At 32.4% G+C, this 12,222-nt stretch overlaps 1 protein-coding gene across 1 annotated transcript in view; it reads right to left on the bottom strand.

Annotated features, from left to right (window-relative positions):
- Positions 1-4,076: 4,076 nt before the first annotated feature.
- LOC145280058 (regulator of telomere elongation helicase 1-like) overlaps positions 4,077-12,222 on the bottom strand; it is a 1,039,981-nt gene continuing 1,031,835 nt past the window's right edge. The window contains exon 33 of the mRNA XM_080131745.1: positions 4,077-4,145. Coding sequence (XP_079987871.1) covers positions 4,108-4,145 — 38 coding nt within the window. The 3' untranslated portion in view covers positions 4,077-4,107. The remainder of the gene's footprint in view (positions 4,146-12,222) is intronic.

Raw genomic sequence — 12,222 nt, 5'->3', positions numbered from 1 at the left:
ACAAACAAGTACGATCGATAGAGTTATAGTATGTATAGATAAATGGACAGATTAGGGTTTTCTGTAATGAAAAATATTATGATTGTCATAAATTACATGGAAAGGTTAAATATGTGGTCGCTTCACGAGTCAAAAGAGGTTTTGGAACAAGTTTGTGATACCACAACACCAAAAATAATCAATGACTTCAGTTGCTGCTTGAGACCTGGAAATACAATTGAAAAATGAATTTTTTGGTAATTTTTCTCATGTAAAAAATATTATTGAGACAAATTATTGATTTATTATAGAAAAATTTTCTAAGTTGATAGAATTATTTGGTCATTGTATGAAGAAAAAATCGAAATTAAACAATTGTGTGTGTGTGTGTGTGTGTATATATATATATATATATATTTATTAGATATGTGTGTTTATCTATTCAGAACTGACAACTTCATTAATTATTAATAAATCCAAAATGTTAAAAAATGTCTTTTGAATATCAAATATTGAAATTTCATTACTCACGTCTTAAAAGTTTCCAAAGCAAAATAATAATAACAAAGAACATGAAAACAATAAAAACATTTACCATACAGCAATTAACTCCCTTGACATTCAATCTTTATAATTCGACTGCTACTTTAGTTTATGAAAGCAAGTATCAGTATTTTATTAATAAATGTGTTTTCTAGTCTAAAAACATTAAATATTACTTGTATTGATCGGACTATTGTTCTCATCTTGAATGTTATTTGTGTAACGTTTCGGTCGGATTGTCCTTTGACCGTTCTCAGGTTGTTGCTTGGAAAAGAAAAGAGAAAAGTTATTGGCTCTGTAGACATTTTCGTATTCTTTAAGTTAGTCTCTATTTTATGGTTTTAGTTTTAATTTTGTGAAAAAAAATTGGTTGATAAAGGGGAGGCAATTCTAATAAAGATTGATAGGGGATTATCTCCCTTTCATCGCCAAAATTTTAAAGGTGTACAATTTTTTTCTTTTTTCTAGAATTGGAGGCTTCCAAATTCTACTAAAATCTAGGCTTGGTCTTCTTAGGAAGTTTTCTTTTTTTAGCATATGTGCTGCTTCCTTGATTCGCCTGATTCTCCACCTTGCATCCCTGTTGATTATTTTGACTTTGTTTTACAAAGGAAGGCGTGTTCCTTTTTCTTTCCAAATAGAAATATAGTCGTTTTATTTGTTTAAAGAACATTTAGTTGACAATAATTAGTTTTTATGGAAGAAGAGTTATTGATGCTGAGAGACGTCTTTATTCAAATATTGGCAGTAAATTATACAGATTAATGTACTTATTTGTACTTCATATTATTTGGATTCATCGGACTACTGATCTCATCTTGAGTGTGATTTTCACAACGTTTTGGTCGATGTAACCTTCGACCTTCTTCAGGTATATCTTATCGAACTCGGAAATGTTTCTGTCGAACTCGGGAATTTGGACTGAATTTCGAAACAAACTCTTTATTTACTTCACAGGGGTAGCATGCTCTTGTTCTGTCAGCCATGACTGGATAAGGGTCCTAAGTAATTTGCAATTGTATTTTTCGGTCACCCATACTGAGAGTTGAACCTTCAACCTTCAGGAGAATATCACTTTTGCAATTGATTTTTCCAAGTACTCTTACCACTGTGCCATGGTTCCTTGCGGACATCTAAAAATTTCAGAAACATCATATTTGTACTTGTTTAAGCATTTATTCAGGAGTGGTTGGGCCAGCTCCATCGAGAGAATTTGCTGTATCTTGAATAAATGCTAACCAGATACAACAGTTCACCACAGAAGCAGATAGGAGTGTTAGCCAATCACGTTACCAGTGTTCTGTGTCATTAATGCGGTACTAGCTTGAACCAACTTGCTTGTGTTCAAGTTAAAGGTTGAAAGGTTAAGACCGAAAGGCTTCAAACTCATTGATTTTAGCTTATAGGCGCATTGCACCTGTGTGCTAACAGGGGTCACGACGGAGGTCAGTTCATTTTGAGTGTGAACTGGTCAACAGGATGCTATCATCCCACATATACACCTTAAATAGAGGATGCACATTCGTTTCTAGGTCGTCAGATAGACAGTCAGAGAGTTCTTTAGTCAGACTGGAATCAGTCAGTAGAAACGAGGGATTCTAGTACTGAAGATGAGAAAACGGAAAAGAAAAAAGAGATCGGAATAGATTCAGCGATGCAGAGGCTCTTACAAGAATGAGAAAAATCCGGAATAAAGACCGTCTCAAAACAATAATATCCAAGTTGTGTTTTTGGGAACATGCATGAAACGTTGCAAGAAGGCACCAATCGAGGAAAAGAAAAAAGGTACATGTCGTAAGATCTCCTTATAGACTGTATGTATGTGACACATATATGCACACCCTCATGACTATATACACTTATGTGCACACACAGCCATGTCATAATTATATAGACACCACACAAGAATATACCCCCCCCCCACAACAGAACACCAGCAGCGAACTCCATAGAAGCAAGGGTCGAGGATCAGCTCGGTATCATGTTTTACTGTTTTGAACAAGGTTTTCAGCTGAGGATGTTTTTTTTCCAACTCTGAGGAGGGGTTGATTCAACGATTTTATGGATGAAATCATCTGGGTGACGACAAAGAACGTAACAACTAGTAAAGACGTTTCGAGAGGAAAACTTACTGGAGAGAGGATAAATCGCCGTGAGAATGAACAACAGCATTTGAGATGACTTGTTACTAAAAACACAAGGAATGCGACACAAGCAATAGTACTACTAATTTCTTTTTACTACTAATTTTTTTTTTACTAATTTTTTCCAGAAAAAAAATGGCAACACACTTTTTTTTTTCCAGAAAAAAAATGGCAACACATTATTTTTTACCAATTTTTTCCAGAAAAGAAAATAGTAACATATTTTTTTTTTTACCAATTTTTTCCAGAAAAAAAAAGGACAACAAACTTTTTTTTTACCAATTTTTTCCAGAAAAAAAAAGGACAACAAACTTTTTTTTACCAATTTTTTCCAGAAAAAAAAAGGACAACAAACTTTTTTTTTACCAATTTTTTCCAGAAAAAAAAAGGACAACAAACTTTTTTTTTACCAATTTTTTCCAGAAAAAAAAAGGACAACAAACTTTTTTTTTACCAATTTTTTCAAGAAAAAAAAAATGGCAACATATATCTGTTTTGTTTTTTACTACCACATTATTACGTTCAGCCCTAAAAAGGCATATCAACAGTTTGACGTAAAGGGGGGGGGGGCAACTATTTGGGACCATACCTAGGAAAGATTAATAAGATGTCGGTTTACATTACATTTAAACTTCTACATATCAGTAAAATCAGAGAAGCAAGTAGCAGGAAGGGAATTCCAAAGTCTAGCTGTTCTACTATAAGAGTAGAAAGCTTTCTGGCATTTAGGGACCTCAACAGTGAAGGGGTGTGATTTTGTTGCTAAGTGGGTTTCTCAGAGATATGTGTATTATATTTGTATTGTCTGGCCAAAAAAAAAAAAAAAAAAAAAAAAAAAAAAAAATGTGACCCGTTGGGCCACTCATTGAGCTTGGATTAGAATGTTGAATCAGGAAAAAGTGAGCTTGTTAAGCCAGTTAAATATAAAAAAAAAATAAAACACAAAACTCAAAATTAGCCCCTCACTGCTCGCCATCTCTGTTTCTCTCTCCCGTTCTGTATAGTAACAGATTAAATAGTATTACTACTCTCTTTTGTTTGGAATGGGCAATTCCCTCCATTCATTTTTTACCTTTCTTTATTACCTTCAACTGCAAACAAGCAGAGCAAGTGAGTGACTGAAGTGAGAGTGATAAATAACATATAAAATAAGAGCAGGGAGAGGGGGATCCAAACAAGATACAATGAGTGAGGATGAGAGTGATAGCCAGAAACTTAGTAAGAGATCAGCCATTTTGTAAGTTAATTGCAAATTAAAGAAAAATTAATATGGATGTTTTTTTTTTTCCAAACATAACTCAATACTATAACTGATGAATATTTTAGTATGCATTTCGTGTGATTAAAATACGTTAAAGAAACAAACGTTGATTAACTCAGCTTTAGTATAATAATAAAAATCCAATTCTTACTTGTAAAAAAACAACTTTTTTAAAAAAAATTACTCATCGATGATCTTCAATTTTTTGGAAGGGTGAACTGAAGAAGAAACAAATAAGACATTGTGCCAGAATTGGTAAAAAGACAGGAAAAATTCTATGAAATGTTACGTTTTCATTGACGATTTAGTTTTTTACCAGCAAGAATACCTAGCATGGCCAAATCATTATATAAAACAATTATATATCATATAAAACTGTATACATTATATAAAACAATTATATAAATAGTTAGAATAGTTTTAGACCATTAAAAAAAAATGAGTAAAAATTATAGCTCATTGACTTAGAATGAGAGTTTTATGCCAAACTAGCAGAACCCGTGGAAATTCCACGGTAGTTAAAAATTTAAAAAAACACACGTCAGTAAGAAACATCTTATCACATAATTGAACAACTACATTGAGGTTGGACTTAACTAAATCCTGAAACTCTGAATTTTCATGTTCTGATATCTCTGCTGACAATTACATCAATTTGATGAACTGTTCTGATCTTATCCTGATTGCAACATCATAATCATGTGGCAGTATGGTAGCCCTCTTTTTTGAAATTCAATAACATAAACATTTGCAAATAGAATTCCCAGTACATGTCTGTCTTTAACATCTTTCAAAAAATTCAGCTAGACGTGCAGGATGCACGTGATATTAAGTTAGGTCGATTTTATATAAGTTCTGATGGTCCCAAGTTGTTTACTATTTAAGGACAATTTTTCACTGTGAAAAATTTCCCCCACTCTTTATCTGTGCCTAAATCAAAACGTGGATTCCATGAACAAAGCTTCTTTCTTAGAACTGCACGCCTGTGAACTCTGTTGCGTCTGCCTGCTTCCCACCTGTCTACAACTTGGATGTCTTCAAGTCCAACGTTAACAAATTCCTAATGAACTGCCCCTTCATCAAATCTCCACACTAACGTAATGTACTTGTAATAACCCTTATCCCTGAGTGGCTTCCGGGGCTTGATAAGTGGTGACCACTGTGTAAAAAAAAAAAAAAAAAAAAAAAAAAAAAAGGACATCTTGGATTACACGTGTATGGAAAGAATATGTCTGGTTTTCTGTATTTACAGAAAACTGCTTTGTACAAATTGCTTTGTTATAATTTCAACATGACATGTAAGTAGGTAATGTTTTCACCTGAAATGTGTAGGTTTAAAAGATCCATAATTAATAAAAATATCCTATGATTTTTACTTATTTTGACATAACTCTTTAGTAGGTAATGATGTTTTCACCTGAAATGCGTTGGAATTTTTACTAATTAGTGGTTGAATATAGTTAAATCCATGCTAATTTTTCCAATAAATACCAATCCCTACTAATACCATAATAGTTAGTTTGCTACATCTTATAACAAAGACCCATACAAAATTTCAGCCAGATCAGACCAGTAGTTTCTAAAAAAAACTTCTGGGTAAATGTGATAATGTGGTGACTAATCCCTATTAATTCCTAACTGTGCATCGAATGGATACCATAATAGTTTGGTGTGTCTTATCATAACAAATTTCAGCCAGATCGGCTCAGTAGTTTCTGAGAAAAAGTGGTATGGATGGGCAGATAGACTAAGAGTAAGATAATATAGAAGTTAATTGCAGGGGTTTTGTGGGTCAGTCATTATGCAGAGCAAGCACTGAAAAAAAAAATCAGTTATACAGAGAACACCGTGCTTTAAAGGAAATAATGAAAAAGTGCCGTGTCTAAATGGATTTGGTTTAAAAGATCAGTCATGGAAAAGAATTTAGTAGAAAGTGGGACAAAGGACTAAAAAAATAACTGGTATTTTTTTTATTCTTTATAATTACACATTTATTTAAGCTTATTGCTGATGTATTGTTAAAATTTCTTTCGGTTAAAGGTTGTCACAATATTTATATTTTGCAATGTCGGCATATGTAGCTGAAATGACAGGAAATAACTAATCACTTCCGATTCCAATGCCAGAAACCAACTACTGTAGAAGCAAATTTGAATAATACAAAAACCAACACTACATTCATACCAACCTAATATAATAGGTAAAATTAAGTTATACAACGTATCAGAGTTATCTCCTCTTTATTTAAATCAAAACAAAGGGGAGATAACTCGTATAAGATGTATAACATAAGATTTTCCCGTTAATTTATGTATTTTTGATAACTAACCATTGAGTTAATAAATTATTAAATAATTAATTTATTAAAATAAACTAAATTTATACAAATTATCTGATGTTTATAATTCAAACTAAAGGGAGATAATTATTTTTCATGTTAACATTCTTTCAGCTGTGTGAAGATTTATTTGCAAACACCAGAACATTAAATTAATGAATGGAGAGAAAACAAAAGTAGTCTTTATTAATTTAGTGTTGTTTACTGTAGTGATTTGATAGGTGTATCAGAATTTTGGGGGAATTTTTGACACCCCCAACACGAAACTGTGAATAACATATAAAAAAAAACTCGTAATTTCTCATTTAAAAGTGGTTTGTTTATTTTCTTGATGGATTATACTTCCAAAATAAACTATTAAAGTTGTATAAAAAGTAATAGAAATATTATTTTTCATCTTTCAAAAACCAGTGTTTACAAAGTGCCGGCACGCTTCTAGGCAGCCATTTTTTTTTTTTACGTAATGAAATCAATTGATTTTTACGAGTTAAAATATTTTTCAATTTTTTAACTTTAAAAATCTATCAAAATTTATCTATTGATTCAATTTTTACGATATTTTCAGGGTCAATGGGAAATTTTATGCTCTTTCCAATAAACTGAATATAATATTTTAGACAAACGTTTTTTTTACCCCCCCCCCTCCATTTTGAAATGTCTATTTGGATTTACATAATTAATTAATGTAACAAAGTTTTATATATCACAAATTGAACATAAAAGGTCAATAAATAAAATATTCAAATTTCAAACAAAAAAAAAGAAAAGTTTTTTGCCAATTTACCTGTAAAGTTCAAATGTAAATCCTTTTTTTTTTTTTTTTTCGAAAACCAGGTGGATTTTTTTTTTAAGTTGCAGTTTATTTTATGCTTATAATTTTCCATTCAATATTGGATGCTGGGGATATTTTATTCTATTTTAGTCATTGTTTTGTTTTTTCGATGTTTAAAAAAAAATTCTCTCAGTAATTAAGACAGACAATATATTAAAAAGAAAGTTCTGGTATTTCTCTAAGATAGTAAAAAAAAAAAAAAATCGAAAATAAGTCCATAAATGAAAAATATACACTTTGCAAGTATGGTAGCACAATAATGACTTCTACTGAAATATGTGAAAAGTACACAAGGGAGATTAGGCTTCATTGAAACGGGTTTTCCCCCTTCCATACTTCCGTACATATCAAAGTGAGAATTCTTTTTACATGCAGGTATTTTAATGACTGATAAACAAACGTCAGAGACACGGTACTTGGTTGAAAAATCCTTTCATTTAAAAAATACATGGAATATAATATATAAATATAATTAAATTCTCATACCGGAACATTAGAAGCAATCAAATATTAATAATTTGAAACAGGTAAGTGATTTTTTCACAATTAGATACATATATTACATCCACACAAGTTACGTTTTTTGTTTTTCGTGAACTTTTTTTTAATAAAACCGATGAAAAAAAAAAATTGTATATTTTTTCGGTGAAACCTTTTATGATATTAAATTTTGGTCTTTCCTCATTTTATTGAAATAAAAATTTATGGTTTGAAATTACATTTTCATATTGTTAGAAGTTTGTATACATGGAGAGTCTATTTAATGAAAAGTTTTCAATGGCGACTTGTCCAAAAATTCTGATACACCTAGTGATTTGATGATTCCAATATTTTTCCCTATTCCGATACAATTATTGATTTAAATTATTTTTAAATTTCTAAATATTTAGTTACAAAGTTTTGTTTATTTGATTTGCTGTAAAACCCATGTAATATGGGTATATATTTTCACAAATGTAAAAATACATTTATGAATTTTACTTTACTTTAGTTTTACTTGTAGTTTCAAATAAATAAATATTCATCATTTTATCATTAGTACGAGCAATGGAAAATTAAGTTTTCAAAACACACATACAAAATTAGTTATCATTAATTGCCATATAAAAGTAAAACAGGTATAATTGATTACTTGGGATGCTGCATTGAAATTCATTAATTACTGTATCCAGTATTGCAAATGATGGTCGTTTGGTTTTATGACATATCAACCCTTTTCAAATTATTTAATGCCAAATTGCTACATTATGATAATACTTTTAACAATTCCATTTCTTATTAAGTTCCAATATTTATTTATGCTGTAAATGTAAATCTTGTATATGAATTGTTTGCAGATTATTTTTTTTATAGGTATTTATTTTATAAATAAATTAGCAGGGCTATCCAGCATGACCTGGGACAAAAGTGTGACATATTTTTATTAAAGTTTTTATCTTTCTCTTTTTCCTCCTCATCCATTTTCCTCTTTTGTCTTGTCCCATGCCTCATTTATCCCTGCCAAGCCCATTCTTCTCTCTGGACATATACATACAAACAACTCATGGCATGAGTCAGCATAAAAAATTCCTACTTGTAAGACGTCTGCTTGGGTTATAGCTGGTTGGATGACCACGTCCCTTGTTCTGTATGAGGTAGGTTCATTCCACTGTCAGATCTATGCCACGGTTTGCTTGATCTGTGTAAGTTAATAGGCATTCTTGTGTGTGCGGCATGTTTGCTCAGTTGGTAGAGTGCTTGCCTAGCATGCAAGAGACTCGGGTTTCAAATCCTGAGTTCAGATGTGTCTAACTGATGAGTTCAAATGAGGGCGAAATGAGTTTTAGACTTCCGGTTTATTTGCTCTTGTGAGCTGCAACGTTATCTGGCTATGGAAATAATGATAATAATATATTATATTTAATCTAGAGATAGGAAACTGATAGATACTATAACTTTGGATTAGAATGGACTTGAGAATAATAGCAACTAAGCTGACATCTCCTCCTTTCCTTAAAATCTGAAATCACCATTTATACCCAAGACAGCTGCCGATAGAGTGAGACTGAGTAGAGGACAAAAATCAGAAATAAGGCAGATAAAAAAAAGTAGAAATAGCTTGGATCTGGGTGGTGGTGAGATGGCGCTAAACGCCTTCCTTAATGGTATGCAAGGTAATTCTCTGTCGTCACCAGTAGAGGTTCTATTTATTTAATCGACAGGACAACACTAAGAGATATTATCACTCTGTGTCAGAATGGAGCTGGGAGTAATGGTAATTAAAAGGTGACTCTAAATTGAAGCCTCATCAGTGAATGCACTTTAAGGACAGAGAATGTGAAGGAAATGGTGCCAGAGGAAAAGTGAGAGAGAAACTGATAGAGAGAGTAGCAGTAGTCTGCGCCTTCATTATTATCTTCTTGTTGTCTCTTCATCTGTCAGCATCTGGTTTTTGTATTTAAGGTGCTGTGTCTTGGACTATGGGGTCAGAAACACCAGGCAAAGTCTCATGCTTGTTCTCCATGTAGTTCAATCCAAAGGTATCTCAATTATGCTGCATGCAGTCAAATCACTTCTTATGCGCTCAAACCAGGTCTTCCTTGATTTGCCATACTCTCCAAATGCCAGACATGTTATGGGGTTGCATTGCATGCAAGAGGTGGAATCATTTGAGACACCCAGCACATTCAAAATCTCACCAATACCAAGTTTCTCTCTTCTATATAAATAAAACAGTAAATGTGTCTGTTTCTGTGTGTGTAAATATTTAACTGATAAACTCTTAAACTACTGGTCACATAAGACTGCAATTAACAGGAAATAGTAATCATACACCAAGAATCGTTTATAACGAGTAAAATCTTTGTTGGATGGATGAATAACGCGTACAGAAATATGTCGGCAAGTTAAAATGCAAAATGTTCACTTCAACTTGTCGACATATTTCTATTTCTTTCTGCGGATGCCCAAATTCAATTCATTTCTTCAAGTCATCTCTATATATAAAAGCGAAAATGTGTGTATGTATGTATATATGTATGTTCGCTTTTTTTGTATGTCTGCAAAAGGCTTTTTTCGTCAGCCTTCTCGGGAGGGGGTTGCACTTTTTATGTCATGTCTAAATGATAATATCTATGACTTGACAACGAGGGGGGGGGTCGCCTGTCTATTTAATTTGCCTGACTTTTACCAGCTCGCCGCATCTTCGAAAAGCGAATCATGGTGCGGGGGAAACAGTAACTGGCTTGCACCGCAAAACTAGGTCAAACATCACGCCACTTCCTCACACCTGTATATTTCACTTTATAAACCTTAACTTAACAGGCTTATTAATTCCTCTCCCCTCGTGGCCAAGATGGCTAGGTGCCTGTCTTTTTTACCCTTTCATTTCCACCTTCGTGTCAAGGCTTCGGGGTTCAATCATACCTTCCTACTAAAACTTTTTTTTTTCTTTTTTTTACACCTCCAAACACCTGGCCAACACTTTTTTTTAACACACACACCTCCAAACACCCAGGCAACGCTGGGTACCCCCCCCCTAGTCTATAATATAAATCTCACCTGTTTAAATGTATGTATGTATGTACGTATATATGCGTGTATGTGTGTATGTTTGTATGTCTGCTTAAACTTTTCGACAGAGGCGACAGATTTTCACAACATTTGTATGGTTTTGAACCTCGACCCTTTGGACAACAAATATCGAAAAATTGGCTAAAAACATTAATTCTTTCACCCTCAACTGAGTAGTTTTCTACAAGGAGGGGTCGCTTTTTTCGCCAATATTTTCGAAAGTCATCCCCTCTTTTAAAAAAGATAGCAAGCACGTATTTTATTCATGATCTAAGCTGAGCTTCAAATTTCCCACTTTTCTAGCGACCACCCTGTATATATGTGTGTGTATTGCTTTGTTGTAATTCAAATCAAAGCAGAGATATCAATTTGTTTCATTTAAAGTAAAAAATCTAAACTATTAATAATAATTTCATTAACAGTTTGTATAAAAATTTTATAGAAACTTCAAAATAAAATTCAAGAAAAAACAAAAAACTATTAAAAAAACATCTTTAATTTAGCATAATATATCCATAACAATAAAAAAAAATATAAAGATGAAATTATTCTATGTTGCAGTTGAGTGCATTGATTTCAAATCCTAATGACGCACTAAAACGGGGTTCATTCAATCTTTTTAGATTTGAAAGATGTGATCTTGAAGGCGGAGAACAAAATGTTTGCATTGTTTGCTTTGAATATTTTAAACCCAAATTTCATCTTAAATTACTGATCAGCAGTAAAAATTGTTAGTTGAGCCGAAGTCAGACATGTTTTGCGTCTTAGGTATTGGCATATATAGGTAAAGGTATCTTCTATTATAATGATAATAAGACCCACTGTATCAATCTAAATACATTTCTTTCCAAACTGGTGATCAGTCATCATATAGTTCAATATTTGTCATCTTGAGCTGAGATTTGAAAGTTCTTGAACATTTTATTTTAGAATCTGATCATCAGCACTTATTAAAGGATCCAAGTCTTTCTTGGCTGATTCAGGCATTGTTTCCAGTCAACCTAGACTTCTCCTTGACACTGAACTCAAGTAATACTGACTCAAGGAGAGGTTCAGTGGGAGATTGTGTCACCTTTGTTTTACTATAGACTCCCAGCACAGGTACTCTTACAAGGGGTATCCATTTTGAGAGTTTTCAATGGAACTTGCTCCAGACAAGGGATGAAGCCACTTAATGTAAGGAGCTAAAAAAAAAATAAAATAAAAAATAAAATAAATAAAATAATACTTCAAGGTCAAAAACTTGCCAACGATAAGTGTTAGCTGCATAGATTTTGACTCGGAAAACAGCAATTCTTCCCTCTTTGTCATAAACATCGCTCATCGAATGTGAGGACTAAAGGACAAAATAAGGGAAACGAGAGTTAATGTCAAATTTGTCATAACATAACCCTCAGTTGACTACATAAAAACAACAAAATAAATCCACTTTTTAAAACTTTTCAAACAATTGACAATGTCTTTCTGATGATCTATTCTGAACTTAATTTCTTGGCTGAATTGAAAATAAATCGATTTTGCACCACAATTCAAACGCAAGACATTGCAACACTATTTTTCTGAAATTTAATAT

The sequence above is a fragment of the Euprymna scolopes genome, chromosome 7, assembly GCF_053919585.1.
Source record: "Euprymna scolopes isolate OS-2025 chromosome 7, ASM5391958v1, whole genome shotgun sequence".
Classification (NCBI taxonomy): domain Eukaryota; kingdom Metazoa; phylum Mollusca; class Cephalopoda; order Sepiida; family Sepiolidae; genus Euprymna; species Euprymna scolopes.
Note: the sequence above shows the minus strand (reverse complement) of the source record. Positions and strands in the feature narration are given on the sequence as shown.